Source organism: Halteromyces radiatus (assembly GCF_025201355.1).
Source record: "Halteromyces radiatus strain CBS 162.75 chromosome Unknown BX664scaffold_1, whole genome shotgun sequence".
Taxonomy (NCBI): domain Eukaryota; kingdom Fungi; phylum Mucoromycota; class Mucoromycetes; order Mucorales; family Cunninghamellaceae; genus Halteromyces; species Halteromyces radiatus.
In genome coordinates, this window is record NW_026251687.1 from 129,917 (window position 1) to 156,392 (window position 26,476).

General features: G+C 32.6%; 11 protein-coding genes across 11 annotated transcripts; 6 read left to right on the top strand and 5 right to left on the bottom strand.

The window, feature by feature from the left end:
* Window positions 1-825: 825 nt before the first annotated feature.
* Window positions 826-3,687, top strand: BX664DRAFT_376940 (sulfate transporter family-domain-containing protein; the record flags this gene model as incomplete). The annotated part of the gene is made up of 7 exons (XM_051548743.1): window positions 826-991; window positions 1,069-1,175; window positions 1,294-1,364; window positions 1,467-1,628; window positions 1,718-2,288; window positions 2,358-3,208; window positions 3,440-3,687. Exons 1-7 carry the CDS (start codon window positions 851-853, stop codon window positions 3,685-3,687), a joined length of 2,151 nt encoding a protein of 716 aa, XP_051404076.1. The 5' UTR covers window positions 826-850.
* Window positions 3,688-4,339: 652 nt separating this feature from the next.
* On the top strand, window positions 4,340-4,989 carry BX664DRAFT_318869 (uncharacterized protein). Its single transcript, XM_051542835.1, has 3 exons — window positions 4,340-4,447; window positions 4,520-4,575; window positions 4,668-4,989. Exons 1-3 carry the CDS (start codon window positions 4,381-4,383, stop codon window positions 4,899-4,901), a joined length of 357 nt encoding a protein of 118 aa, XP_051404077.1. The 5' UTR covers window positions 4,340-4,380; the 3' UTR covers window positions 4,902-4,989.
* A 333-nt stretch (window positions 4,990-5,322) lies between these two features.
* Window positions 5,323-5,709, top strand: BX664DRAFT_344649 (uncharacterized protein; the record flags this gene model as incomplete). Its single annotated transcript, XM_051547483.1, has 2 exons — window positions 5,323-5,588; window positions 5,664-5,709. The coding sequence occupies 2 exons, from the start codon at window positions 5,323-5,325 to the stop codon at window positions 5,707-5,709; spliced, it is 312 nt and encodes a 103-aa protein (XP_051404078.1).
* Window positions 5,710-6,025: 316 nt separating this feature from the next.
* On the top strand, window positions 6,026-7,476 carry BX664DRAFT_1185 (guanine-N(7)-methyltransferase domain-containing protein). Its single transcript, XM_051539747.1, has 3 exons — window positions 6,026-6,482; window positions 6,573-7,041; window positions 7,108-7,476. Exons 1-3 carry the CDS (start codon window positions 6,161-6,163, stop codon window positions 7,301-7,303), a joined length of 987 nt encoding a protein of 328 aa, XP_051404079.1. The 5' UTR covers window positions 6,026-6,160; the 3' UTR covers window positions 7,304-7,476.
* Window positions 7,477-7,741: 265 nt separating this feature from the next.
* On the top strand, window positions 7,742-9,398 carry BX664DRAFT_354047 (kinase-like domain-containing protein; the record flags this gene model as incomplete). Its single annotated transcript, XM_051547727.1, has 6 exons — window positions 7,742-8,092; window positions 8,150-8,392; window positions 8,483-8,531; window positions 8,598-8,722; window positions 8,789-9,003; window positions 9,072-9,398. The coding sequence occupies 6 exons, from the start codon at window positions 7,742-7,744 to the stop codon at window positions 9,196-9,198; spliced, it is 1,110 nt and encodes a 369-aa protein (XP_051404080.1). The 3' UTR covers window positions 9,199-9,398.
* Window positions 9,399-9,605: 207 nt separating this feature from the next.
* Window positions 9,606-12,352, bottom strand: BX664DRAFT_1245 (HSF-type DNA-binding-domain-containing protein). Its single transcript, XM_051539772.1, has 9 exons — window positions 12,233-12,352; window positions 11,870-12,165; window positions 11,717-11,803; window positions 11,503-11,654; window positions 10,960-11,423; window positions 10,825-10,897; window positions 10,093-10,755; window positions 9,949-10,035; window positions 9,606-9,861 (listed from the first exon to the last, which is right to left on the bottom strand). Exons 2-9 carry the CDS (start codon window positions 12,124-12,126, stop codon window positions 9,821-9,823), a joined length of 1,824 nt encoding a protein of 607 aa, XP_051404081.1. The 5' UTR covers window positions 12,127-12,165; window positions 12,233-12,352; the 3' UTR covers window positions 9,606-9,820.
* Window positions 12,353-12,875: 523 nt separating this feature from the next.
* Window positions 12,876-15,246, bottom strand: BX664DRAFT_318881 (uncharacterized protein). Its single transcript, XM_051542836.1, has 9 exons — window positions 15,175-15,246; window positions 14,664-15,086; window positions 14,430-14,584; window positions 14,194-14,368; window positions 14,017-14,126; window positions 13,795-13,954; window positions 13,613-13,731; window positions 13,322-13,539; window positions 12,876-13,255 (listed from the first exon to the last, which is right to left on the bottom strand). Exons 1-9 carry the CDS (start codon window positions 15,203-15,205, stop codon window positions 13,123-13,125), a joined length of 1,524 nt encoding a protein of 507 aa, XP_051404082.1. The 5' UTR covers window positions 15,206-15,246; the 3' UTR covers window positions 12,876-13,122.
* Window positions 15,247-16,329: 1,083 nt separating this feature from the next.
* On the bottom strand, window positions 16,330-17,437 carry BX664DRAFT_1351 (uncharacterized protein). The gene is made up of 3 exons (XM_051539826.1): window positions 17,264-17,437; window positions 16,754-17,214; window positions 16,330-16,683 (listed from the first exon to the last, which is right to left on the bottom strand). The coding sequence occupies exons 1-3, from the start codon at window positions 17,311-17,313 to the stop codon at window positions 16,382-16,384; spliced, it is 813 nt and encodes a 270-aa protein (XP_051404083.1). The 5' UTR covers window positions 17,314-17,437; the 3' UTR covers window positions 16,330-16,381.
* A 183-nt stretch (window positions 17,438-17,620) lies between these two features.
* Window positions 17,621-19,679, top strand: BX664DRAFT_271154 (hsp60-like protein). The gene is made up of 3 exons (XM_051541131.1): window positions 17,621-17,950; window positions 18,019-18,241; window positions 18,315-19,679. Exons 1-3 carry the CDS (start codon window positions 17,661-17,663, stop codon window positions 19,506-19,508), a joined length of 1,707 nt encoding a protein of 568 aa, XP_051404084.1. The 5' UTR covers window positions 17,621-17,660; the 3' UTR covers window positions 19,509-19,679.
* A 735-nt stretch (window positions 19,680-20,414) lies between these two features.
* BX664DRAFT_288034 (sulfate transporter family-domain-containing protein) lies at window positions 20,415-23,427 on the bottom strand (the record flags this gene model as incomplete). Its single annotated transcript, XM_051541780.1, has 6 exons — window positions 23,079-23,427; window positions 22,913-23,011; window positions 22,610-22,848; window positions 22,067-22,526; window positions 20,921-21,994; window positions 20,415-20,680 (listed from the first exon to the last, which is right to left on the bottom strand). The coding sequence occupies exons 1-6, from the start codon at window positions 23,284-23,286 to the stop codon at window positions 20,415-20,417; spliced, it is 2,346 nt and encodes a 781-aa protein (XP_051404085.1). The 5' UTR covers window positions 23,287-23,427.
* A 730-nt stretch (window positions 23,428-24,157) lies between these two features.
* Window positions 24,158-25,764, bottom strand: BX664DRAFT_271159 (14-3-3 family protein epsilon). Its single transcript, XM_051541132.1, has 7 exons — window positions 25,704-25,764; window positions 25,515-25,529; window positions 25,366-25,408; window positions 25,262-25,293; window positions 24,853-25,127; window positions 24,435-24,775; window positions 24,158-24,297 (listed from the first exon to the last, which is right to left on the bottom strand). The coding sequence occupies exons 1-7, from the start codon at window positions 25,710-25,712 to the stop codon at window positions 24,254-24,256; spliced, it is 759 nt and encodes a 252-aa protein (XP_051404086.1). The 5' UTR covers window positions 25,713-25,764; the 3' UTR covers window positions 24,158-24,253.
* Window positions 25,765-26,476: the final 712 nt, after the last annotated feature.

The following is a 26,476-nucleotide window of genomic DNA, read 5'->3' on the forward strand; positions in this document are numbered from 1 at the left end:
GTTTTATTATATTCTGTATATCAAAGATGATCTTTTTTTTTTGTGACAAAGAAGGAAATAATTTTTTTTTATTGACATGGTATCCTGGAAAAGGCAATAGACCAGATAATTCATGGGTTTTATCATTGAGAAATGTTGCATGATTCTTCGAGAAAGATTAATGACAGATATACTGTATGTAAAAAAGTGGGAAGCATGCTGTGTGTTAATTTGGAAAACAAAAACAAAAAGATATCGGTATTGACATTTTTATGTGTGAGAGCAGAACTAGAACCCAAATAAACAAATAAAAAAAAAGGGGGGCATGATTCTTATCGTAAAGGCTGATTATGATGATGATTATTATTATTTTTCCAGACTCACTAGGTTGATTAGGTTTCTTCTCCTTACTTACCATAAAGTGAAGATTTCTTTTTGTTGTCAGACCTGATTAAGGTACATAGGAAACCATTCAACTCCGGTTACGAAAGAGATGGCGGATTCATGCATTTAGTTCCCAACATTCCACATTATTATCATCATTGATTGATTTTATTTTCTTTTTTTTTTTAATGCATCTCCTTATTACCTCAAAAGGAGGGTCAATCATATAAAAATTCAATCTATAAGAAACTATAATATGAATAAGCATGACTGGGTTTATTATAAAGTTAGTTCGGATTAGTGATTGATAAAGCAATTCACCTACATTAAAAGATGACATCGACAAAACACAGACAGAGATCAAAATCGCATATATAACAACCTCTTTTTTTTTGTTTTTTTTTTTTTTGTTCTCCCCTTTTTCTTTTGATCATCTTTTATTCTTTTATTTTTATTATATTAGTTTTTTTTTTTTTAAAAAAAAAAGATGAAGATTGTTCTTGATTATCATTATCCTACCTTTCAAGATCAATTAGAAGCGTTTAGATCCACTTGGTTACAATCAACCATTTCTTATCTTATTAACTTTTTTCCCATATTACGTTGGATTCATCGATATAATTTATCAGTAAGTAATAATATTCATCTTTTGGATATTGTAGAGTACTTATTCCTTCTTTTTTTTTTAAAAAAAAAAAAAAAAAGTGGTTATTTCAAGATGTAATTGCAGGAATCACGGTAGGTTTATTACTTGTACCTCAAGGTATTGCTTATGCTAAAGTTGCAAACTTGGATCCTCAATATGGTTTATAGTAAGTGATGTTGTCTTCCCCTCTCCTCTCTTCGTTTGGCTCCTTTTTAACATGGAGCATCGTTACTTTTAGCAGAAAAACTTATATATTCTACTCCTATTGGATTTTTTTTTAATAGTACTTCCTTTGTGGGTGTCACCATCTATTGTCTATTTGGTACAAGTAAAGATATTAGCATTGGGCCAATCAGTAAGTTTCATCTTTTTCGCATTCCGCATGTATGTCCAAAATGGCCCAAATTAAAACTAATTTTCTTTTTTCCTCTTTCTCTTCCTTTTTTTCTTTATCTAGCTGTTGTTTCATTACTTGTGGGTGAAGCTATTACCAAAGTTACAGAAGCCCATCCTGATATTACTGGTCCAGAAGTAGCAGTATGTTTGTCCCTTGTTTGTGGTGTGATCACTTTATTAATGGGTATGATCCGATTAGGTATCCTTGTTGACTTTATTTCTGGTAAACTCTTCACATAATCTATGCTTTCTAAATATATCGATATTTTATCTTACCTTCTTTTTTTTTTAATTACCATTATTATCCTTTAGGTCCTGCCATTGCTGGTTATATGAGTGGATCTGCTATTACTATTGGATTAGGACAATGGCCAAAGGTATTCGGCATCACTGGAGTGGATACACGTCAACCTCCTTACATTGTCTTTATACAATTTTTCAAACAATTTGCAACGACACATATTGATGCTGCTTTCGGTATTACCTCACTTATTATCCTTTACGTTATCAAATTCGGTACTGGACGTTTAGCAGCACGATTACCTCGACTCAAGAAACCTCTTTTTTTCATGGGTATCATGCGAAATGGTTTGATAGTGATCGCTGGCACTCTTCTTTCTTTTCTTATCAATCTGGGCAGAAGCTCTAGTCCTTTCAAGATCATCAAGGAAGTACCAGCTGGATTCGATGCTATGGGTGTTCCTCATATACGGTTAGAGATCATCACTGAATCTATGAGTGTCTTACCATCTATTATCCTGATCCTTGTTTTGGAACATGTATCTGTGGCTAAATCTTTTGGTCGTCTTAGTGATTATGAAATTCAACCGAATCAAGAAATATTAGCTATTGGTGCAAGTAATATCATTGGTGCTTTCTTCGGGTAAGAAATGAACAAAAACTTACAATTGTTCATTCTAATATATATACATATATTTTTATTTATTAATAGGGCCTATCCAGCTACTGGTGCGTTTAGTCGAACTGCTGTTATGGCAAGATCTGGAGCAAAAACACCGTTGGCAGGATTATTTACTGGATGTATCGTTGTGCTTGCCTTATATGTATTGACACCTGCTTTTTACTTTATTCCTGAAGCTGTTCTTGCCGCTGTCGTAATACATTCTGTCATTGATCTGGTATCTGGTCCCGCTTATGTATTGGAACTCTATCGCACTAGCTATTTGGAACTCGTTGTCTTTTTACTTGGTGTAGGAATCACCTGTTTTGTGGATGTGGAAACTGGAATTTATGCATCTGTGGGTCTTTCACTGGTGATTATGCTTCTTCGATTAGCACGTCCTCCTGTCCAAGCTCTTGGTCGATGCCCTTTACGGTCACAACATTATCCAACAATGCAAACCGATACCTTTGCAAATGATCAACACTATATCTATGTGGATGAAACTGATCCTCACTTTGCCAATGTTTTGGAGCCTTTACCACCTGGTATACTTGTGATTCGACTGACTGATTCAATTCTCTATCCAAATGCCGGTTACGTGGCTGAGAAACTCACTCATTTTGGAAAAACAAGAACGCGGAATGGAAATCGGAACATGGATATCAAATCATTACCTTGGAATGAATCCACAGATACAAGTCAAAATCATCATCGTCAACCTTTACTTGGAGCAATTGTATTAGACATGACGGCAGTACGCTCAATGGATACGACAGGATTACAAGCTTTGGGATGTGTAAGAACAACTTTGGAACGTCATGCTGGACAAACTGTGGAATGGCATTTTGCTGGATTACAAGATGCTAGGATTCGACAAGATTTACTTACATTTGGATTTGGTACTTTGGGTGATGAACAAGACCTGATGAAAATCACGTCTCCTTCCAATATCTCTCCACAACAACAACAACAATATCCGACAACGTATGGATTGACTTTAACGCAATCATCACCTTTACCTTGTAACAACAACGGCATGTTAGTCCCACCACGAGCACCTTTCCATCGTGCTTCTATAATGCAAAGACGAGGAAAAGATGAAAAGGCAATTGTGGAATCATGGAAATCAGCATCATTTACGGAATTGGACATTAATCGGTTCTCAATACGCAACAGTCTTTTTGATCCTATGGAAATGGATATTGATCCTTATTACGCCAGCATCAATATGTCAACCGATCCTCATGATCAATTACCAGAAGAACGTTACCCTTGTTTCCATTGGGATGTAGATATGGCTGTACGAACAATCAGTGAAAGATGGCACAGCAAGAAGTCGATTCAACCTTATTTTTCTTCTTCAGATTCTTTAGCATAGATTTGTGTGTGTGTGTATGAATATTCCTTTTTTTTTTTTTTTTTTGTATTTAGTGCTGTGCATCATCAAACCGTTTATATAAACTCAATAAAAGCGTTTCTTTGTGTATTTCTTTTGAATGGATAAGAATTGTGTGTGGCTGGTTTTATTCTAATTTTATTCTAAAAAAGGAATCGTCTAAATAAATTTAATTTGAGAAAGAACGCTAGTGTCCATTTTCAATTTTTTGGTGCAACATTACTGGTCGATCTCAAAAAAAAAGTCCTTTCTATGGTCGTTGCTATGGAAATTGGATTCAATGTGATGACAGTTTCTTTTTAAACAAAGTAAACAAAAAATAAAAATTGAATCATGATGATAATGATGATGATGATGAGGATAAGAGTTTCATTTGTTCAGAAAATGGAGGAGGTCATCCTTTTTTTTTTTTTTTTGTTCCAGATCAATTTTTTTTTTTTGGTAGAATTGGGTGATTCACCTTTTCAATTACCTTTTATATTCATTGATGAAGGTTGATTTGTACATGCTAACCCACAAATAGGGCTACACAGCCATTATTTATATAAAGTAGCCAACTTGTGTCACCTCTGTATTTAAACAACCCCTCTTGATTTGATTTTATTTTTTCTTCTTTCTTTCTTGATTTTCATCTTTTTTTATTTTTTTATTTTTATTTTATTTTACTTCATCATCATGGTCAAATCAACTGCTGCTATTGTTGCCCTTGTTGCTATGTCTGCTCATAATGTGATGGGTCAAGGTACTAATGAATAAAATAGAAAAACAATTGAATTGACTTTATTTTTTTTTTTTTTATTGATTGATTGAATAGCCATCCCAAGTGGTATTCCTACTGATCCTGCCGTTTATAGCTCCATCCTTAGTCAAGTAAATAAAAGTTTGAAAAATAAATACTTGTTTTTTTTAAAAAAAAAAAAATATACTAACGATATAATCGTTTCATTTTTTTTTTTTAATAGGCTGAAGCTTCTTTGTCTGCTTTGGCCACTAATCCTTCCTTTTCTAGTTTGTTGGCTAACCCTACTCTCTCTAGCATTTTGAATCAAGCTTCTAGTGCTGGTAATGCTGCTACTGGTACTGGTGGTGCCTCTGCTGCTCCTACTTCTGGTACTAAGAGTGGTGCATCCACCTTGAAACCTATTGGTGCTGCTGCTCTTGCCATCTCTGCTGCGGTCGCTGTGGGCATGTTATAGATCACTTTTTTTTTTTTTTACCTCTTATAATATATATATTTTTATTTTCACTTGTCTATTATATAATAAAGATTTCTTAATCATCAAATGATAGATTGATTATCTGCTTGGTTCAATCGTTGACGACACAAAAAAAAAAAAAAAAAAAAAACTTCACCAATCATATGCATTGATAAGGTTTCATCAATGTGCCAAGCAACTTTGTGCGTGTGTGTCTTTTTAAGATCTCTTTGTCTTTATTTTTTTTTTGTTTTCTTTCCTAGCACAAATTCCGATTTCCTCCTCAGCTTTGAGGCTTTCGTATTTGAGCCTCATTTTTTTTTTTTATACTTCCCCTTTTTCTTTTCTTCTTTGTTTCCATTTCTTTCTTACTTTTTTTTTTTTTTTTTTAAAAAAAAAAAGGAAAACTTGATTCAAAAATATGGATAACAAAGGTCAACATTCGTATCCTCCTCCACCTTCTTATCAACCTCCACCTCAAAACCAAAGTTATCAACCTCCTCAAAACCAGAGTTATTATCAACAACAATCATACTCACAGCAACCTCAACAATATCAAACATATCAACAACCTTATCAACAACCTTATCAACAACAACAGTATTATTCTCCTCAAGCACCTCCACAAACTATCTATGCTCCTAATCAACAACAAAAAGGAAATAGTGATGCATTATGTTTGGGTTGGTAAGTTTTATTATTCTCCTTCCTTTTTAGATTCTCCTCCTGAGAAACTGACTCTTTCTTTTCTTTTTTATATAGTCTTGCTGCTCTATGTTTCTGTTGTGCCATGGATGCTTTATTCTAAATGAATATATAGTAATAGCTTAGTATTTTGATGTCTCGATTTATACTTTATTCTTATGCCATTACTTCTTTTTTTTTTTTACTCCGTTTGTAAATGATCCGTTTCCCTACAAGTTATTTTCTAGTCTTCATTATTAAAAAATAAAGAACACTCATGATGGATGAAGTGGGGGGATTTTTTTTTTATTATTTCATATTGATTTTATACAATCTTTCTTTACTTTATGTCGACTTTTGTTACAGCATCGTATCTTAGGGTAATTGAGTTTCCGAATAGTTTCTTCTTCTTGCCTAAGAATAAAAAAAAATAAGTCCCGTCCGAAATTTCTTTCTTTGTCTCCTTTCCTTTTTTTTTTTTTTGAAACGCGCAGATACTTTTCTTTATTTTATATATATATATATATATTGTTTATAGATTATTATTAATAGTTTTTCTTCTTTTTTAAACAAATATGGATACACAACACATTGGACAGAAAAGAGGTTATCAAGATGATGATCAACCAACATTCAACAAAGCTCCAAAGTATAAAAAAGATAGTGTCATCAGTGCACAATTGGTGGCTCAACATTATAATCAACGACCAGAAGTAGGTGTGGCTCGAAGAAAGGAATCAAGGATTATACGAATGCGTAGTTTCAACAATTGGGTGAAAAGTGTCTTGATCCAACGACATACACGGCCTCGACAATGTGTCCTTGATATGGGTTGTGGTAAAGGTGGCGACTTGCTTAAATGGGCCAAAGCAAAGATTGGTTATTTGATTGCTGCTGGTAATATATATATATATATATATATATATATATATATATATATATATCTAGTTATATTCACTCTTTTTTTTCTTTATCTTATTTCATTAGATATTGCGGCGGTATCTTTAACACAAATGCAAGATCGTTATAATGGATTACGAAATCGATCATTTGGTGCGGAATTCCATGCCTTGGATTGTTATAGTGAATCTATTGAACCTCATCTGGAAACACAACGACCGGTGGATGTAGTGTCTATGCAATTCTGTCTCCATTATGCGTTTGAATCCGAAGAAAAGGCACGAATGATGCTTCACAATGTCAGTCGTCATTTACGGTCTGGTGGTCAGTTCATTGGTACGATTCCTGATGCTAATTTGATTGTCAAACGAGTACGTCAAGAACCTCCCGATGTTCTTGGTTTTGGTAATGAATTCTATTGGATTGAATTTGATCCCCTACCGTATCCAAAATCATCTGGTGCTGCTTTTACTCCTTTTGGGTGCAAATATATGTTTCATTTAGAAGATGCTGTAGATTGTCCGGAATATTTGGTACATTGGGGAACTTTTGAACGGTAAAAATAATCATTTTTATTCGATGAAACTTTTTAATATATAACCTTTTTTTTTTTTTTGATTAGTTTGGCTAATGAATATGGATTAGAATTGAACTATAAAGAAAACTTTCATCCTTTTTATCAAAGAGCCAAAACTGATAAAGATCATGCAAGATTACTTCAACGAATAGGTGTAGTGGGTGGACAAGAACCTGAAATGTCAGTGGAAGAATGGGAAGCAGCTGGGATTTATTTAGCTTTTGCTTTTACCAAACGATAGAATAGTATATTAGTTTATTTATTTATTTTTAGTTATAAAGAAGATGTTTGATCGATCCAACGTGTTCATGTAGGGAAATGGAATGATTTGCTCCGATAGAAATAGGAAGATGTTTATTATAAAAATAGGACCCTTTTTTCCTAAATCAGATTCACTATCGGATGTTCTTTATGCACCTGATGATTTTCTTTATTTGTGAATGGGCATTGGCCATAAAGTGTAATAATTTGAAAACACTTTGTAAAAAACTGATTATCTTCGGGGATTAAAACACTCCTTTATTTTTTTTTTTATATAGTGTTCTTCGGCTTTGAACTCTTTTCTTTTTTCGTTCTCTCTCTCTTTTATTTTTTCTTTTCTTTTATATATATATATATATCTACTTCTTTTCTTTCTTTAATTTTTTATTTATTTATTTATTTATATTAGCAGATAAATATGGCAAGTCGTTTAAAGAATCGTCCTGGGCTCCGTCTTGACTTGAATATGAAACCCAACTTACCACCTGTGGATTTATTGAAACCATCGTCTTCTACAGGCACTTCCTCATCTACAACCAACTGGCGCGCCGATCTAGCAAGAATTGTCAGCAAGAACAAAAGTATGACGGATATCAGTGATACTCCTTTGGATCCATCCTTTGCCAATAACAATACAAAACACGATGTCTCTGAAGAGGAAGACTTGAAACCTGAAGATTTTGAAAATATTCATAAACTTGGTGAAGGTGCTGCTGGTACTGTATGGAAAGTCAAACATAAACCTACTGGAAAGATTATGGCAAAAAAGGTATAGATTAAAAAAAAAAAAAAAAGTACATTAACTTATCTATTCATTAATGTATAGACAATCACAGTTGACCCTGATCCACAACTTCAACGACAAATTTTACGAGAACTTTCTTTTCTTCGTACTTGTGGTTCTCCTCATATTGTTGCTTTTTATGGTGCATTTTTGGATGACGGTGATACTACTATTGCTATTTGTATGGAATATTGTGAAGGTGGAAGTTTGGAAGATATCTATAAAAGGGCAAAAGCGATGCAAGCCGTCATTGGTGAAACGATCCTGGCAAAATTAGCTGAAGCGGTAAGATAAAAAAAAAAAAAAAAAGGATGATGATTTTTTTTTGTTTTTTGTGTTTTGGAACTAATATATTATTATATCATGATTTCCAAGGTATGTTTGGGTTTGATTCATTTACATTCTCATAACGTCATCCATAGAGGTAATTTTTTTTTCTTAAAAAAAAAGAGAGATTTTCAAGAAAAAACTTATTTGTTCTATTATGTAGATATTAAACCTTCAAATATTTTGATGACAAGACAAGGTGAATTTAAGTTATGTGATTTGGGTGTTTCTGGAGAATTGATCAATTCAATGGCAGTAACATTTACTGGTACTCAATATTATATGGCTGTAAGTGGGTTTGAAAGGAAATTTAAACAAGTCAAATTAAAAAAATAATATTATTCATTTCAATAGCCTGAACGTATCAAAGGTGGAACTTACTCTGTACGATCTGATATTTGGTCTTTGGGATTATCCATCATTGAAGTGGCTCAAAATCAACCAGCATTACCTCCTCCTGATAATCCACACCTTTCCATCTTTGAACTTTTGGACTTTATTGTACATCAACCCATGCCTAACCTTGGTCCTGATCGATCAGCTGAATGTCGAGATTTCATTGCCCAATGGTAATATACTTATATAGATAAATATGTCAATGATTTATATTTTTTTTTTTTTTTTTTTTTTTTTTTAGTTTGATCAAGGAACCTTCGGATCGACCAGGACCAGATATCATGTTACAACATCCTTTTATCAAGAATTGGGCTCATTTGACAGATGATATTACTCCTTGGCTCAACCAGGTATGGGGATGGTCGTAGATTTATACAACATATACCTAGTTTATTCCAATCTCTCGATTCTTTCTTATATATTTACATACCCTTTGTGTTTATACTATATAAACTGATCTTTTTTTTTTTTATCTTGGATTCATCAATAAACTCATATCAAAAAAGTGATTCTTACAAAAGATAAGAGTCAGGTTTTGGATAAAATTTTCTATTTGCAGAACACAGCGAAAATACTGGGAATCTATCTTAATGAGGAGTATTGGCAATAATACCTATCGGGACAGTTTAAGAGCCCTAGAAAATACTATTGATATTTTTTTTTTAAAAAAAAAAAAAAAAAAAAAGGTGTATATTTCATAGAGTTCATGATAATGATCCATGACTTTTATTATTATTATATAATTATTATTATTATTATTATTATTATTAAATTCGGATGATATGTACGAGAAAATCTTTATTTAAAAGTTGTTCAAAAAAATATGGATGCGATTCTAACTAAGTATTCACAATGTTGGATCTAAGAATAATGTAAATCATAGAATAAAATAAGGTCAAATGATGGGATATCATTTACAAAAAAAAACAAGGAGGATACGCCTATTGCATTGATTTGTAATATCTTTATGTCTTCTTATTTTTTTTTTTTTCAGTGTTCTTTTCGTCGTCGCTTTGTCTCCTTCGTATCACCTAATCACAAAAAAAAAAAAAAAAAAAAAAAAAAAAAAAGAGGAGGGGTCAATTTTTTGTTTATTTGAAACGTTTTTTATAACCTACGGTTGTCATAAGATGGATGTCGTAAATCAACGGGATTCATCAGCGGCGATTCTTTTCCAAGGCCCATGTACGGAGATAATCTTGTTTCTAGTAAAATAAAGGAATGAGACAATGCGAGAGAAGACTTTTGTTTTTGGTATTTACCAGTGATTGATTCTGTGGATGGACCAATAGGACGTAATTCAGTAGCTTCCAATAAAGATCGAATGGGTTGTAATGATTGAAAAGGTTGTAAACTATGGCCAGCCCTCATCGGTGGGGATGTTGTTGTTGGATATTGCGGATAATGATGTGAAGATGCTGAAGAAAAAGGACCTGTATGTGAGAGATCGATAGAGGGTAATCGATTGTCATTGCTGCTGGTACCTTCCATAGATGTCTGTATGTGTTCTGGAGAAGGAGATAGATTCGATGATAGAATGGATGAGATCGGCATAGGTAAGAAGGGTTCGCTCTTTCGATATACGATGCTACTATTACTACTGTTGTTGTTGTTGTCAGTATCATGATCATCACTCTTCATGAATGTCGTTGTCATTCCGTCATTTCGATAAGTACTAGTGACATTGATGTAATTGTTGTAGGTATTGAGATTTGGATTGTCATTATTGCCAACCCGAGCGGATGATAGTGGAGGTGGCGCGTTGGTACTGTCTTCCGTGAACGAAAAAGTCGATGTTGTTGTTGCCGTTTGAGGAGATTTTCGTTTCAAGGATGAATCTAGTTGGCATTCCGATTCCGAGAGATTTCGCTTACCATCGTCCATTGCTTCGCGTAACGTCTTGATGTGTTGCCTGATCTTTTCAACTAAAAATAAATATGTGATCATAAACAAAAGAAACTTCTAATTATCTTTTTTTTTTTTTTTTTTTTTACCTTTTTCATAATGCACATTATTACTGTCATATTTTGATATATTCAACAACACATCAGCAATATCTTGCATAGCCTATGAATGATTACATAAATCAATAAATAAAATATAAGCACGACTATAAATGTTTCACTTACATCTTGTTGTCTTAATAGAATAGATTTCAAACGTTCAGTTTCATTCTTAAGCGAAGTATGTGAATGAGAAACAAGTCGAACACGATCTTCCAGGCGTAAAATATGATGATATATTGGATTGGATTGGTCTACCCTGTTGATAGGATCTAGACTATATTTGTCGTCATATAGATTATGTTCACCATGGTTTCCTCCAAACTGTTGATTTGATTGCTGTTGTTGCTGATCTTGTGTCGATTGTTGATGACTACTGGTATTGAGAAGGAGACGACCAACAGAGGAGGTAGATACTGGTGAACTAGTCGGTGACAAGTATTGATGATGGGATTTGGCACTTTTTCTTTTAATATTTTGTAATTCGTTTATGGCTCCTCGTCGAAAATGTTGATGTCGGAATTCCCACTTTTGGCTTTCGCTAGTCAAGTTGGAGTGAATCATATCGTTGACTTTGTGGAATCCGTACACTAAAAAGGGAAAAGAGATAAGCCTTAAATAAAAAGTAATACTAATATTATTATATCAATATTAATATTGATAACTTACTGTTGAGTTGTCGAACGAAACTTTGCCAGTTATTATGTTTAAAGTATTGAGGTAAAACCAACTTTGAGAATGCAGTAGGACTAGATACGCTGAATAGATCACCATTAGGAGACCAGTTGATCAAATGTTGTATCGAATCATCTTCCAACATTCTATGTCAAAAAAAAAAAAATTCTGGAACATCGTATTTAATTCAATTCTTATTCAATCTTACTTGTATAATTTGTTGATAAAGGCGGCTTGAGGTCTATTGGTTGAGGATTCATTGCTGTCATTCGCTTTTGCTTTGCCTTTGTTGTTGCTAAAAAAAGACATTTTTTTAATTCCTTTTATATATTTCCTTCATTTTTTTTTTTTTTTTGTTTACCTGGTATTTGGGGTTTCTGATTTCCAATGAGAAGTGGGGAGAATAATTGAGGATGATGCACCTTGATTAGTATTGGATGATGTTGGAGAGAGTGGTGGTTCTTCTTTTGACGAGTCGATGGTATGATTGATTGTGGAAAAGGAGGATTCATTGGTGATACTATCATTATTATTACTGTTGTTTTGGATAATGTTGGCTTGAGCGCTGTGTAAATTGTTTCCATTGTCGTCGCTAATTGTAATATTGCCTTGGGTCATGATTTTAGCAAACCGGCCATACTTGAGTGTCTTGATACACTAAAATTATATATAGAGAGAGATAAGAGAGAGTGAATTAAACTATAATTATGCAAAATAACTGTACCTTTGTTGATTGCAAAATGGTTATTGGTTTGTTTGTTTGTTGTTGTTTTTTGACAGTGAGAAAATAATTGAACGGGATAATAGAGATAAACAGTAAGTATGAGTATAGAGATCAGAAGAATGTAAATAGGAAGAATAAAAGAATGACAAAAGAGAAATTGACCCAACAAACAAAACACACTCGCACACAAGAACACACACACGTACACACACGCACGCACTAACAAGATACCAAAAGAGATGAAATGATAATGTGTTTTGTAATGTGTATTAAGTGAATAATGGTTGAAGAGTATAGTTCAACTATAAAAATAAATGTAATGAGAAAATATAATATAACGCGTCGTAGTTATCTAATCAATTTTTTTTTTTTTTTACCTTTAGTAAAGCCAGTACGGAGTATGTATATATATATATGTATGTATGTATGTGAGTATATACAAAAAAAGAACAAAGGTATACCAAGTATGGTTACTGGAAGGGGAAACAAAACAAAAAAAAAAAGAATTTAAGAAGGGAGAGAAGAAACAAATAGAAAAAGTAAAGAAGAAAAAAAAAATTCTAATGGAGGACTTTCAAAATGTTTTTTTTTTTTTTTTTTAGGAAAAAGTAACAAAAACTTTTGAAAAAGATTTCAATAGTGACGCATGTTATGATAGAAATATTACTAAGTTCTTGCAAATCTTTAATGAAATGACATCACTTATTTTTTTTTATAATAATATGTCGGAAGATACTAACTCTATTTGATATGAATTCCATTCGATTCCATTCCGATTGATCTGTGTGGATCCATTTTCCTGACATAAGAAAATATTGGTCCCTGATTTGGTTACCACTTTTGGCAAACAAGTAAGATAAACTAGTTTTTTTTTTTTTTTCCTTTTAATTTCAAGATATTATACAATGTTTTTTCTTGGATGAGATACTATGACTAACATGGGTATTTGTACTACTAACACTAGGACTTGTTCGATTAATATTATCTTGTTGATGCTGTTGTAAAGAAAGGGCAATGGCATAACTAAAATATATAGAATGAATAAATATATACATTCTCCTCCTTTTTTTTTTTTTAAGAAAAACTTACTCCAAATCAGCTGTTTCACGATTTTCTTGTTCTTGTCGGGCACTTGATGAAGGTCTTGTTGACAAAGGTTGGATAAATTGACTATTCACAAATTCAGATGTTCCTTGATCTACATCACCTAGAGTTTCCCATATCACTTGAGATTCAGATACTAAACCAGAATCAGTCACTAAAGTATATAATCGATTGGTAATGGGATGTTTATATAAAGTTGAAAACTATATTAGAGATTAAAAAAAAAAAAAATTGTCAGTTAGGAGTAAATGAGCTATTTATAATATATATGATTACGTGGTTATTCCTAAATAGGACACATAAAGTATTCTGAGGTAGTGTATCCATCAACAATTCAATTCCATAATATGTAAGTTGTGTTGCAGTATCTTGTAAATAAGTAGATGCCACTAGTCCTAAAAGGAAAAAAAAAACAGGATAGTTTCAATTTATAGTGTTACACAATTTCGTTCTTTTACCATCATGTATTCTGGTTTCTGCTTGATCCTTTTTCTTTCGTTGTTCAACATTATCTAACAAAGAACTAGTTTCCAAATTTACTTCATTCCCCCGTACTACGCATTCCACTAATCCATTGTATGATTTGCATTCATGTACTACGCGATATGTTTCTTCATCCTATGAAAGGGTTAGTTATTCTCCTATTTTTTTTATTATTATTATTATTCCTCTTCCTTTACCTGAGGATCGGGAATCCATCCATGTACCAAATTCACATCAAATAAATCAAAAAGTGCCAATTCTGCAGTAGCTTCAAAATCATATATAGAGGAGAATTGAACATTGATATCTATAATAATAATAATAGTTAAAAAAATGAATCAATCCTTCATAAAATAAATATCGATGTGTATTACCTAATCCTGCTTGAAGTCTTGGAAGAATAGTTAGAGCTGATTCCAAATTATGGCGATAGGTAAGGACATATTCCATAGTAGATTGCCGACTAGAAGTTGATTTCATTGGTATTTCATGAGATTCATCAATAGGAGAAGATGATAGTGGCTCTTGTATTGTTGATGATTCTACAGTCTTTATATATAAAAAGTAGTACATGAATGATATGTTGTCTCGAATATATATATATATTTACCTTTTCATCGGAAGGAGCATGATTTAAAAGATAATCACCAAGACATTCCATCAAATATTCAAATGTCACAGTTTCCCTCTCAAAAGGTCGAACACTGATATCACCACGAATAAAGAGAACATTACAAATAGACACCAAAGGACATGGACCATTTTCTATCGATATTGCATAAAAAAAAAAGATAAATAAATAAATGCTGTCGTTTTTTTTTTTTTCTCATGTTATCTTCCTTACTATTTTGAGTAATGATTCTAACTGGTCGTTCGGTCTTTGTTTTCGGATCGGTCCAGGCAATAGTCTTCACAAGGTATTCCTGATCTAATGTCTGTTGATGTTCTTGAGAACGTTGATCATCTGTGTTTTCAAAGTCGTTGTCATGACAAGTTAATGATTGTACTGTTTGTTTCGAAGAGTTTTCCTTGTTGTCTGTTGATACCATTGTTGGTTGTTCTTGAGAGCTCTTCTTATTATCATCGTCAGTAATTGTAGTATTCGGGATTACATCACTATCATGTTGTTGTGGTGTTGATGACAAACTGGTCTCTTCCAAATGTATTTGTATTTCATCAGTTGTTCTATCAGTGTTTGCCGTTGTTACTTTGTTGTCCACTTGTATAGTTGAGGTTTCATTATGTTCCCCGGTGATGTCATCCAGGTCTATTTTTTATTTGCGTAGACAAAGAAAAAAAAATCAGTTTAATCGACGCTTAAATAATTCCTTTTTTTTCTTTTCTTTATTTATTACCTTGTTTTATGGAAGAGGAACTATTTAACATATTCTAGTTTTTGCTACGACCTTGTATGAGAAAAAAAAAAAAGAAAAGAAGAAAAGAAGGTTGTAAGAGAGACCTTCGTCAAAAGTCTATTTTCGGAGAACGAATCATTTCAAGAAGCATAAGCCCAATTGAAATGATCATATCGTGCTAACATAGTATAATACAATATCCATAGATCAGTTCTTTATCGAAAACCTATAGAAGGAATAATATACAAGGATTAACTTCATGATTTCATCATTATTAATCATTCCATCCATTCTCTGACCTTATCTATATAATGGAACCAATACATTGGACTACTTGAAAGCAATCTACTCGAATGCTTGCCTTCACAAAATGAAAAAAAAAAAATTATCCTAAGAACCCATTTATAACCATATTAAAAAAAGAAGAGTCATTGAAGAGTGTATTTTATTGAGTGTATATATATAAAAAAGATTCAATCTAGAAATGAGGGAAAGTTGTTGACTGCGTGTAAGATGGATAAAGAGTTTTCGTCGATTACATGGATGAATAACTTAAAGATGACAGAGGAGTGACAGTTGTAAAGAGTAAGTAAGTAAGTAATAATATCAATGTCTCTCTCTAAATTAAGAGGATTTCGATTTGGTGTCGTTAACAGAAACATAATGGTAGACAACAATAAGAATCATAGTCATCACTCCAAGGGAGTTTGCAATAAAGGAAAGTTGAGTATCGTTAATCATGGTATATAAAACTAATATTAACCAAAAAAAAAAAAAAAAAAAAAAAAAAAGTCAATATATAATATATATTTTTAGAAAAAAAAAAGTGGCAATCTTACTTTCAATGCGTGCAGAGTCTTTTGGAAAGAAAAGAAAAGTGGAAGAAAAAAAAAGCAGCTAGACAACGAACCCAAAGATGACACGGTCATATTTTAGCTCCGATTTTTTTTTTTTCTTTCTTTCTCTTCCCAACATCAAAACTAAATAGATTTCTGTTTAGATTAGTTTAGTTATTTATATATAGAATTCTTTTTTTTTAATAAAATCATATTCATGGCATCATTACTGTTACTTATCATTATCATATTTATCAATAATTTCAATCATCATCAACTATTATGAAAATACAGCAATATGGATTAAAATACACGGCTTGTAGTATATAAAGTGAAACATCAATGTCAAAAAGGGTTTTATTTATTTACAATCAAAGTACAGGAAATGGTATTGAAGGAAACATAGAAGGTACTGGAGAAGAGGATGAAGAGAAAGAAGGTCTTCGATGTTTAAAATGACCATGTTGAATATGATATTTCAAACCATTGAGATTTTTATATCGTTTTCTACAACGACCTAAGGAACATAGATAAGGTTTTTGTAATGTTTCTTCTATATTTTCATTTTGTTTATCATGACCATGTGCTTTGTGATATTTTAATCCATTTGCATTTTTATATGCTTTATCACATCCTGGTACTCGACAACGATAAGGTCGATGAGATTCATCCTCTATAAATGGAAATTAAAAAAAAAGTCAGCGTTTTTTTTTTTTTTTTTTTTTTTTTTTTTTTTGAAATACCTTGTTCTTCTACCCCAGGTAATGATTGAGCTTGTTGCATCCATTCTTTGATTTTTTCATACCCATATTCTTCTTGTGTTTCACAAGGTCGCATCAATGATGATTGGTGTTGAGAATTTTCTAATGCACTTAGGTTGGTGAGATGTTGTGATAATAATGGTGAATCTGAAACAACAGGTGAGAGTGGTGTCAAAAGTTCATCATCATCATCTTCATCTTCATCATCATCATCATCATCATCATCATGTTCGGGTACATCATATAAAGTAGTACGATCATCATAATTATTCATCATCATCATAATATCTCGATTAGCATGACAATCTTCACAATGTTGTAATAAACTATGTAAATCAGTCCAATATTGATTACAACAAATGAAATCATTACAAAACACTTGTTCTAATTGTTGACGATGAATCAATGTGGACATCAAATCTGTATCATCTTTACATGATCTACTATATAGATTAATAAACTTGATGATTTTGTTCTTCTTTTTAAACTTACAATCGCGTACCAAAATCGGAACAAGTAGACCAAGTGTTTTTATCAAGCATAATTTATAAAAAGAAATGATAGAAGAAAAAAAGGGAAACAATGAATACCAAAAAAGTGTACATTTTTATCCAAGTAATAAATCCCGTTTGAATCCAAAAGCAACATCATTGGCTCATTAATCGTTTCCCGAGATAAAACCCAAAGCCTTTTGGTTTCAATCATCATCCATGGAAGTGGGTTTCAAATCAAAAATCCCTTTTTTTTTATTTTTTTTTTCCCTTTTTGGGTTCCCACGGGAAAAAAAAAAATGCTTGTATGCTTACATCGGTCACTGAATTTTTTTTTTTTTATCTTCTTCTCTCTATCTTTTTTTTTTTTTTTTTGTATTGATAATATAGTGACATTAATGAATCGTTTGACGGTGACTAGTCTTCAAAGGGCATTTCTTCGTTCACAACGATCGGGTATCACTCGACTTTATTCTACACATAAAGAAATCAAGTTTGGTATCGATGGACGCGCTGCTTTACTTCGAGGTGTGGATTTGTTGGCCAAGTCTGTCGCTGTGACATTAGGTCCCAAAGGTCGTAATGTATTGATTGACCAACCTTATGGTTCTCCCAAAATGACAAAGGATGGTGTTACTGTAGCAAAATCTATTACTTTGGAAGATAAATTTGAAAACTTGGGTGCAAGGTAATAAGAATAAATAAAAAAAAACATTGAATCTTATGTATATTTTTTTTTTTTAAAAAAAAAAATAGACTTGTTCAAGATGTTGCTAACAAGACAAATGAAACGGCAGGAGATGGTACTACTACTGCTACTGTTTTGGCTCGTTGGATTTTTGCTGAAGGAGTGAAGAATGTGGCAGCTGGATGTAATCCTATGGATCTTCGTCGTGGAGTGACTTTAGCTGTAGATGCAGTCATTGATTATCTTATGGCCAATACAAAAATGATCACGACTTCTGCCGAAATAGCTCAGGTAAAAAAAAAAAAAAAAAAAAAAATGTTTCCTCGTTTTTCACACTTTTTTTTTTTTTTTTTTAAAAAAAAAGGTAGCGACCATTTCAGCCAATGGAGATCAACATGTGGGTAATATGATTGCTCAAGCTATGGAACGTGTTGGCAAGGAAGGAGTGATTACAATCAAAGCCGGCAAAACAATGGATGACACATTGGAAGTGACAGAAGGCATGCGATTTGATCGTGGATTCACATCACCTTATTTTATTACGGATACCAAGACACAAAAAGTGGAATTCGAAAAACCATTGGTGTTACTCTCGGAAAAGAAAATCTCTCTCTTATCAGACGTGATGCCAGCCATGGAAGCAGCAGCGACACAACGACGACCTCTCTTGGTGATTGCTGAAGATGTGGATGGTGAAGCGCTTGCGGCATGTATTCTGAATAAGCTCCGTGGGCAACTACAAGTAGCATGTGTCAAGGCCCCTGGGTTTGGCGACAACCGTAAATCGATCTTGGGAGATATTGGTGTGCTAACAAACAGTGTGGTCTTCAGTGATGATCTAGATATCAAGTTGGAAAAGGCGACCCCGGATTTGTTTGGTACGACTGGATCTGTCACTATCACCAAGGAAGATACCGTGATGCTCAATGGAGCTGGGTCCAAGGAAGATATTGCTCAACGCTGTGAACAAATTCGAAGTGCTATGGCAGGTGCAACAGACTATGAAACTGACAAATTGAAAGAACGATTAGCCAAGTTATCTGGTGGCGTTGCTGTGATCAAGGTTGGTGGAGGATCCGAAGTGGAAGTAGGTGAAAAGAAGGATCGATTTGATGATGCACTCTGTGCTACGAGGGCGGCGGTGGAAATGGGCTTTACATGTGGTGGTGGATCTACTTTGGTCAAGGCGGCTAAGGCATTGGATGGATTGAAAGGTGTTAACTTTGATCAACAATTGGGTATCAACATCATCCGTGAAGCGATTCAACGTCCATGTCGTATTATTGTTGACAATGCTGGTGGTGAAGGTTCCGTGGTTGCTGGCAAATTGATGGATGAATATTACGATAAACCAAATTGGGGTTACGATGCTGCTACAAATGAATATGCTGATATGATTGAACGGGGCATCATTGATCCTACTAAAGTTGTCCGTACTGCGCTTGTCGATGCTGCTGGTGTGGCTAGTCTTCTCAGTACATCTGAAGCTTTTATTGTCGATGCCAAAGAACCAGAAACGTCTCCTCCAATGACTGGTGGTGGTATGGGAATGATGTAGATCTCATCACTATTTTTTTTATTTATTTATTATTTTATTATTATTTATCTGTAGTATTTTTTTTTTTTTGTCATTATTACCTCCCCTCTCTTTTTCCTTTTTCCTTTTTTATATATCTATTTATCTCACTATCTTGTCTTATCGAAGTACCAATAAAAATCATCTTATTGTTTATACTCCCTAGAAAAAAAAAGCACATGTTGGATTATTTAATTAAAAGTAAAAAGTCTTCTCTCCTAGTAGTAGCATGTGACATTTTTTAAGGGTGTCTCAATCAATGCAGAATGAATCCACCTGTTCTCATTCAAAAAAAAAAAAAAAAGGAATCCTTATTCTTAATTCAAATTTTGACACTTTATGACAATGGTATTAAAAGAAAAACAGATTTTATGTTGAAGGATGTTTAAACTGCCTGTTGGCTTCATGACAGTTTACAGCCAAAAAATTTGGCGGAGGCATTAGAAACTTTTGGCCGTAAAATTTTCAAAAGAAAAATGGTAGGTTATTCTAAATGATCAAGTGCATGTAGAAAAATACTGGTCTTATATAATCAACTGTTTTATTCCATTCAAAAAAAAAAAAAATCAATCAAGTGTTAACTGTAAAATTTATATATACAAGAATAGAAAACTGTATTGTACAAATAAACAAACAAAAATAACATTTAGAAAGAGAGTAAAAAAAATAAATAAATAAATATATGCAGGGAATAAATAAATAAATGCATACATAAAGACTAATAATAATATATATATATATATAAAACAAAGACAGATACAGGTATCAATACTAAGAAAAAAAAACAGGGATGGAGGAAATAAAATAGAAACTAATATACAATAACTACTATGGAGGATAAAGGATGTCGTAATAATAATGATAATAATTATAGAAAGAAGAGCTTGTTCACTGGCGATCTTCCACTTGAATGGAAATGGCATCACTGGGTGTTGATTTGCATTGTTGATTTCGATGATCCAAGGCAGCATAGGCGGCTTCATGCAAGGAAAGATAAAAGTAAGGATATCTATCACGGATAACACGAATGTTGGTACCAACGGGTTGTTGATCATTGTATCGATTAGAAGCATCATCCCTTTCATCATCATCATCATCATCATCGTCGTCGTCTTCATCATCGCTTTGACAGTGACACCAGGAAGGAAGAACATCTAATGCATCGGAGGAGACAGTCGAAAAAGATACGTTGTTTTGATTGTAGATAGATAAATAATCCCCATCAGCTGTTATAGATGGTGCTGTAGTTATTGGTGAACCAGGTTGTACTTCTTTATCGATTTGGTGATGACGATGATGATGTCGCCCGGTCACATCTTCAATGGTCATAGTTGCTACTTGATCTTCTTTCTTTTCTTCATCAAGTACCAGACCCGATTCCTGTTGTCTTCGACAGTTCGGCTTTCCACAAGGCAAAGATGATGATTTTGTCATTTGATCCTTATTTTTCTCCTTCTTATTGTTGTTATGATTACTGTTGTTGTGTTTCTTCTTGATATCGTTGTGGAACGTAAAAATACCATTGACAATCTTTTTCCTTTGTTGACGTCCAAAACCAGCATACAATAATGAATGTCGTACACTATCCGAGCTACCCACTACAATGAACCACGGAATGGGTCGGTTACTGTAATGATCCACCATACGAGAGAGTTCCACCAAGCTTTCCATGGCTGTATAATCCATCGTATGTACACCAGAGACATCAAAGATAATAGAGGATAAAACAGGTCGTTCTTCAGTTTGATCGGCATCAACAGGATCATTCCAAGGCCGAGCACCCGCTGCATTTGAAAGTAGTTTACCACGTCGAGTTTGTAATTTGATCTGATCCAATAGTTTTCCAAACAAGTAATTCGTATTTTCAAACACTAGATTTTCACGAGGTTGAAAACACACAATACTAGGATCAATGGGACGGATCCATCCACGGAAGTTAGTGTCAGAGAAAGAGAAGAACATGGATTTATCAAGATCATTTTCATTGGTATCACTTTTGTTGTCATTTAGATAATCTTGATCGGCCAAGTCCACACGACCAAGGAAGGCATATTTAGGTCGAGCCACACGATAAAGTTGAACAACAATGGAAATAGCAACTGGTACATAGACACTGATATCAATGGTTGTAAATAGTGAGATCACATAGGCAGAAGCGAAGATCAGTAGTTCGGATGGATGAGTATTCCAGAATTTGACCCAGACCTTAGGACCAGTAATCAGATCAGTAACAGCATGACAGACAATAGCACCAACAGCAGCATCAGGTATATATTGAAGAGCAGGAGTAAAAAAGTAAATAGTAAGCACGACAATAGTACCCACAAAAACATTGGTCAATGGAGTTCTACAACCGGATTTTGACATGACAGCCGTGCGTGAAAAAGCACCAGTCATTGGATAAGCGCTAAAAAAGGAGCCAAAAACATTTGCTATTCCGATGGATGTAATTTCTTGATTCACTTGAACTAAACCAAAAAAAAAAAAAAAAAAAAAAAAAATTGAATAAAAAAAAATATATAATGAATCATTTAACTTACTTTTGTAATCCGTGATTTTGCCGAGACTTGTAGCAATAGAACAATGTTCCATAATTTGCAAAACAACCACACCGACCAAATTTGGTAGAACTTTAGATAACAGTGATGAATCGACAGTTGGTACGCCCATGTTTTGAAAACCAGCTGGTACAACACCAAGGATTTTGAAAGGACTTGAAGTAAAATGACCAAAATGGTTGATCAAGAAAGATAATAAAGTACTGAAGACAACAACGATGATATTTCGAGAGATGTTCAAGAAAAAGAAATATTTCGAATATTTTGGGTATTGATGAATGAATTTTGTTGTAAAATAGCGTACACCATAGAGAAAGACCAAAGCCGGTAAACCCAAAGCGACATCCCAATGAGAATGAGGAAGATTCTTCAATGTATTGCCAAAAATAAGATAAGTTGGTTGAGTTGTATTGATATTTGGAATGCCAAAAATTTTATTGAGCTAAAAAAGATTTGACAGAATTAAAAAATAATGATTAATCCAAAACGTCAAAAAAAAAAAAAAAGTGGCTGATATTATTTTACCTGATTAATGACAATCGTAAGTCCAGAGCCAGCCATGAATCCAGCAATAGCAGGTTGACAAATGAAATCAAATAAGATTCCTAACCGTAAAATACCCACTACCAAACATATTAGACCGGATACCAGTGTCAAATTGGAAGTAATATGGGAGATAGTCCAAGCACCAGATTGAAATTCAGGTGAAGATGTAAGAATCAATGTGATTTGTCCAACAAGTAAAGAGTTGATAGCACTGGTACCTATGAGCAAAAAAAGAACGAATCAATATGTAACCACCTAATCACGTTCTAATATGTTACTTACCTATACTAATATCCTTTGATGTACCAATCCAAGGGTATATAAAAACACCAATAACACTTGAATATAAACCAAATTGAGGAGGAAGTCCAGCCATTTTTGCTATAGTGATAAAAAGAATAAAAGAAGAGGTTAAATCATAAATAAGTAACCAAAGATCTGTCATTACCATAAGCCATTGATTGAGGAATGACAATAATACCAACAGTGATAGCACAAATGAGATCACCATAAAACCATTGTCGATTATATTTTGGTAACCATCGTAAAACAGGAAAGGTATCTTTTAACCAAGTTGCAGAAGGTGAAAGCGTGGCTTTGACTTGATCACGAATACTTGATTTCGGAGGACCATCTAAATATAGTGTAGTAGACATTTGGTTGACAGTAATAAATATATATATCTATATCTATATATAAAAAAAAAGAAAGAGAGAGAGAGAGAAAACCAATACTGTCTAGATATATATATATATATATATGTATGTATGTGTACGTATGTATAAAAACAAACAGTCAAAAAAAAATAAAAGGAGAAGATAAGAAAGAAAAAAAAAAGAAGAAAAACAGACAATAAGCATTAGACCGTTTTTATGGTCGCGCATCCAAAAAAGAGAAAAAAGTTTTGATTAACCGCCCAATAGCAGTTTATAGTAATCTAATTGATTATTAAAGCAGAAAATCAAAGCAAAGCAAAAAAGAGATTATACCTTTAAAACCCCGTTTCATTTTAGGCATTTATGATTCGTCTCTCCTTTGAAAGAAGTTCCATTGTATATAGTCATTTGATGAATCTAAAAAAAAAAAAAAAAATTCCCAGGTCAATTTGAAAATATATTATATTCATCTTAAGGATAAGACTTTGTTTTGATTCTTTCCTTACTATTTCTTGTTTTAAATAGATTATCTCTTTAGTTTATTAAATGATACTACTCGGAAATCACTTTATTTGGTCTATTTTTTAATATAATAATCATCATTATCGTCTTCTACTCTATTTTGCTTTTTGAAACTCGTGTGTAACTTGATCTAAATATCTTTCAGAAGTAGTCAGGTAAAGTTTTCAATGATATCATCGATTTCCTGTTCTGAATTTTACCTACTTTGCCTCTTCTCTCTCTCTCTCTTTTTTTTTAATTACCATTATAGATGAAACTAGGATCAAACGTGATCGGTGACAACATGATCATGAAAAGAGAATCAAAGTTACCGGATAAATACCCAAAGTAATCATTATTATATACTATATATTTTAAAACATCAGTGTTTTTTTTTTATTTTATAACAAAGTGATGGAAAAGACAACTAATGACTAAAACTAAAATGGCTATAATGGAATATAATCTACTCTTGAGTTTCTTCAGGTTTCTTGTCAGACTTGTCATTTTCTAATATTGATAAATAAATAAATAAAAAGATATTGAATAATCAATTTTCAAGATGTAATATATACATATATATATATATATATATATATTTAATCTATCGCTTCCTTTTTTTTTTTTTTTTTTTTTTTTTTTTTTACCTTCTTGAAGATCAGAGGTCCAAAGAGTCAAATTATCTCTCAACAATTGCATGATGAGAGTAGAATCCTTGTAAGATTCTTCACTAAGAGTATCCAATTCAGCAATGGCGTCATCGAAGGCTTGTTTGGCCAAATGGCAAGCACGGTCAGGTGAGTTCAAGATTTCATAATAGAACACAGAGAAGTTCAAAGCAAGACCCAAACGAATGGGGTGAGTGGTAGCCAATTCAATTTGAGCAACATCAGTAGCAGCCTTGTAAGCTTCATGAGCAGCAGTAGCAGCGTCCTTGCGAGCTTCACCAGTAGCATATTCAGCAACATAACGATGATAATCACCCTTCCTATAAATATCAAATGAATGAAAAATAAATAAATAAATTAATATATTATATTTTATTTTATTTTTTTCTTTTCTTACATCTTATGATAGAAGACCTTAGCTTCACCATCATTGGCTTGAGGAATCAAATGGTCAGTCAAAAGACCCAAAATATCTTCACAAACTTCATAAAGTTCTTTTTCAATCTTGTTTCGGTATTCCTTAATCTTAGTGACTTGAGCTTCATGACCTTTGCTTTCTTCTTTTTGTTCAATAGAAGACACAATACGCCAAGAAGCGCGACGAGCACCAATCACGTTCTTGTAGGCCACAGACAAAAGATTACGTTCTTCCACAGTCAAATCTACACCCAACTAGATAGAAAAAAAAAAAAGTAAAAAGTAATATATATATATTTATCAGTATCTATTTTTCTCTTTTCTATTTGTATTATCAAAGTTATCTTTTTTTTTTCTTTTTTTTATTTTTTTTTTTTTTTTTTTTTTACCTTGGCAACATCCTTCATATACTTCACCATTTCTAAAAGATAATAAAATAAATGAGTAAGTAATATCTTTTCCAAAAATATAAAGAAAAAAAAATAATACTTACCATCATAGCGTTCAGCTTGTTCGGCAATCTTAGCCATAAAAACCTAACATTAAAAAAAAAAAGTTGGTAAATACGTTTCAGCAATGAACTTTTTAAATGTTTGATTCGTGTTTTTCGTAGGTTTCTATTTCTTTTTTTTCTTGTATTACTTTATCTTCGCGTTCCTATAAAAAAGTAACCATTCATCAGATAAGAAAAGAAAAAGTAAAAAAAAAAAAAAAAAAAAAAAAGATGAGTATCAAGAAATTTTTTTTCATCATCTTTTATACTAAAATGATGACAAAAAGTAATATAATTCATCTTTTCCTTTTTTTATTATTATTATTATTTTTACTTACAGTGGACATGACGTTTAGTTGCGGTTAATTGCTTTAATGTATATAAAAAAAATAGAGAGGTAAAAAAAGAAAAGAGAAAAAAAAGGAATAAAAGAAAAAAAAAAAGAGGGAGTAAGAAAAAGGAAAAAGGCAAAAAAAAAAAAAAGGTGATGGAAACATCACACACACACGGACGGAGCCTGAAAAATAGGGGGGCTGTTGATGAGAAAAAAAAATCACGCCCTAAGCATTATCAACCAATCAGAACAAAGTCTACGGTAACTCCTTTTTTTGACGATAGACCCATACACATATACCCACATACATTCAATTGTCAAACAAACAATGACAAAACAAAAAGAGAGACAAAAAAAAAAAAAGAAAAGTGATACAAGGAAAAAAAAAATATAACATATAATGTTTATTGTATAAAAGAAATCAGTCAATACACTACACTAAATAGAATAAAAAGAATGATAATAATAATAAAAAAAAAAAAATAAAAGAATAATAATAATAATAATAATAATAATAATAATAATGGTAATAATAATAAAAATGGTAAAACCAAAGTACAAGAGAAAACTAAACCTATTTGCATATCATATCAACCTTGGTGCATTTACTGTTGATATAGGAGCTGGTCTATTTCCATAAAAGATAGGTTGATCCATAGAATCCATTTTCACTTGAACATCATCATGAGGTCGAGATATACCATTCTGAGATAAAGATGATAAGGTATTGTTGTTACTATTGGTGGAGTTGAGAGGATGAACTGGATTTAGAAGATG